The following is a 1,459-nucleotide window of genomic DNA, read 5'->3' on the forward strand; positions in this document are numbered from 1 at the left end:
AACTCCTGGGCTCAAGCAATCCTTCCTGTCTCAGCCTCCCGAGTAGCTGGGACTGCAAGCGCATGCTGCGACGCCTGGCAAATTTTTCTATTTTTAGTAGAGATGGGGATCTCACTCTTGGTCAGGGTGGTCTCGAACTCCTGAGCTCAAGTGACACGCCTGCCTCAACCTCCCAGAGTGCTAGGATTACAGGTGTGAGCCACCATGCCTGGCCTCATTTTGCAATTTAAAAAGTAACATCTCTTACATTTTCTCTCTCTCTGCCCCCCCAAGTATGCACAGATTTTAAGAGAACGACTAAGAGAATCATTTCATGACGTTCAGTATGTGGAGCCTCCATTTGATGACTCAATTGCTGATATAGGTAAAGAATGGAAGAGTGCCCTGGCAAAATTAAAGTTTGCCAATTCATACAGAATGGAGCCATTGAAGAAATTCCAAGCTCATTCAGTAGAAACTAAAGTCCAGCAGATATTAGTGGTAGGTTGATAGATATATATGATAGTATTAATTAGGGTTCTTTAGAGAAACAACTTATAGGAGATTATATATGTGAGGAGATTTATTATCCAATTATGGAGGCCAGGAGATCCCACAATCTGCCATCTGCAAGCTGGAGAACCAGAAAGCCAGTGGTGTAATATAGTCCTAGTCCAAAGATCGGAGAACTAGGGAAGCCAGTGGTCTAAGTCCCAGTCTGAGTCTAAAGGCCCAAGAACCTGGAGTGCTGATGTCCAAGGGCAGGAGAAGATGGATGTCCAAGCTCAAGCAGAAAGTAGATTCTCCCTTCTTCCACCTTTGTGTTAGACTCAGGCCCTCAGTGGCTTGGATAATGCCCATCTGCATTGGTGAGGGTATCTTTACTCAGGCTACTGATTCCAATGTTAAGTGTTCCAGAAACACTCTTGCAGACATGCCTAGAAATGTTTTACTAGCTATCTGGGCATCCCTTAGCCAAGTCAATTTGACACATGAAATTATCACAATTATCTAGGCTTTCGGGGCTTGATAAACTATGTTAAGAATGATGGCAGAACAATTACCCTGACTGATTTTTTGTAGCATTTACCTTTGAAAATACCAAAGTAAACTGTTGTCCTACTCAAGGGTCTTCACATTGATGATATGAGCTAGATTAGAGGGAATTTTCTTTTGTTATTTAACTCAACAGTTATCCACAAGTTATTTATCCCTCAGAGCTCATGTTTCTCTCATATTTGGAAAAATTTAAAAACCATATTGACTATATATATGTGAGAAATTTGTTCCTGAATATGTTTTTATGCCCTATTTTATTGTATCTGATATTTTTTAAAATCTTAGAAACAGGCAGTCCCAACTTTAATCTGGAATCTAAAGTCCATTTATAACAGTTGTTTGAAACTCAGACATAGGCTTCCAGGCTGGCCTAAAAAAGCTTCTTCAATTTTGCATAACTAATGCTATAAAAGTAATACTA

At 40.2% G+C, this 1,459-nt stretch overlaps 1 protein-coding gene across 1 annotated transcript in view; it reads left to right on the forward strand.

Annotated features, from left to right (window-relative positions):
• The window catches only part of TCTE3 (t-complex-associated-testis-expressed 3), a 39,948-nt gene that overhangs the window by 27,056 nt on the left and 11,433 nt on the right, over positions 1-1,459 (forward strand). The window contains exon 2 of the mRNA XM_012659305.1: positions 274-480. Within this exon, the coding sequence (XP_012514759.1) occupies positions 274-480 (207 nt within the window). The remainder of the gene's footprint in view (positions 1-273; positions 481-1,459) is intronic.

Source organism: Propithecus coquereli, unplaced genomic scaffold, assembly GCF_000956105.1.
Source record: "Propithecus coquereli isolate 6110/MARCELLA unplaced genomic scaffold, Pcoq_1.0 Scaffold602, whole genome shotgun sequence".
NCBI classification, from domain to species: Eukaryota; Metazoa; Chordata; class Mammalia; order Primates; family Indriidae; genus Propithecus; species Propithecus coquereli.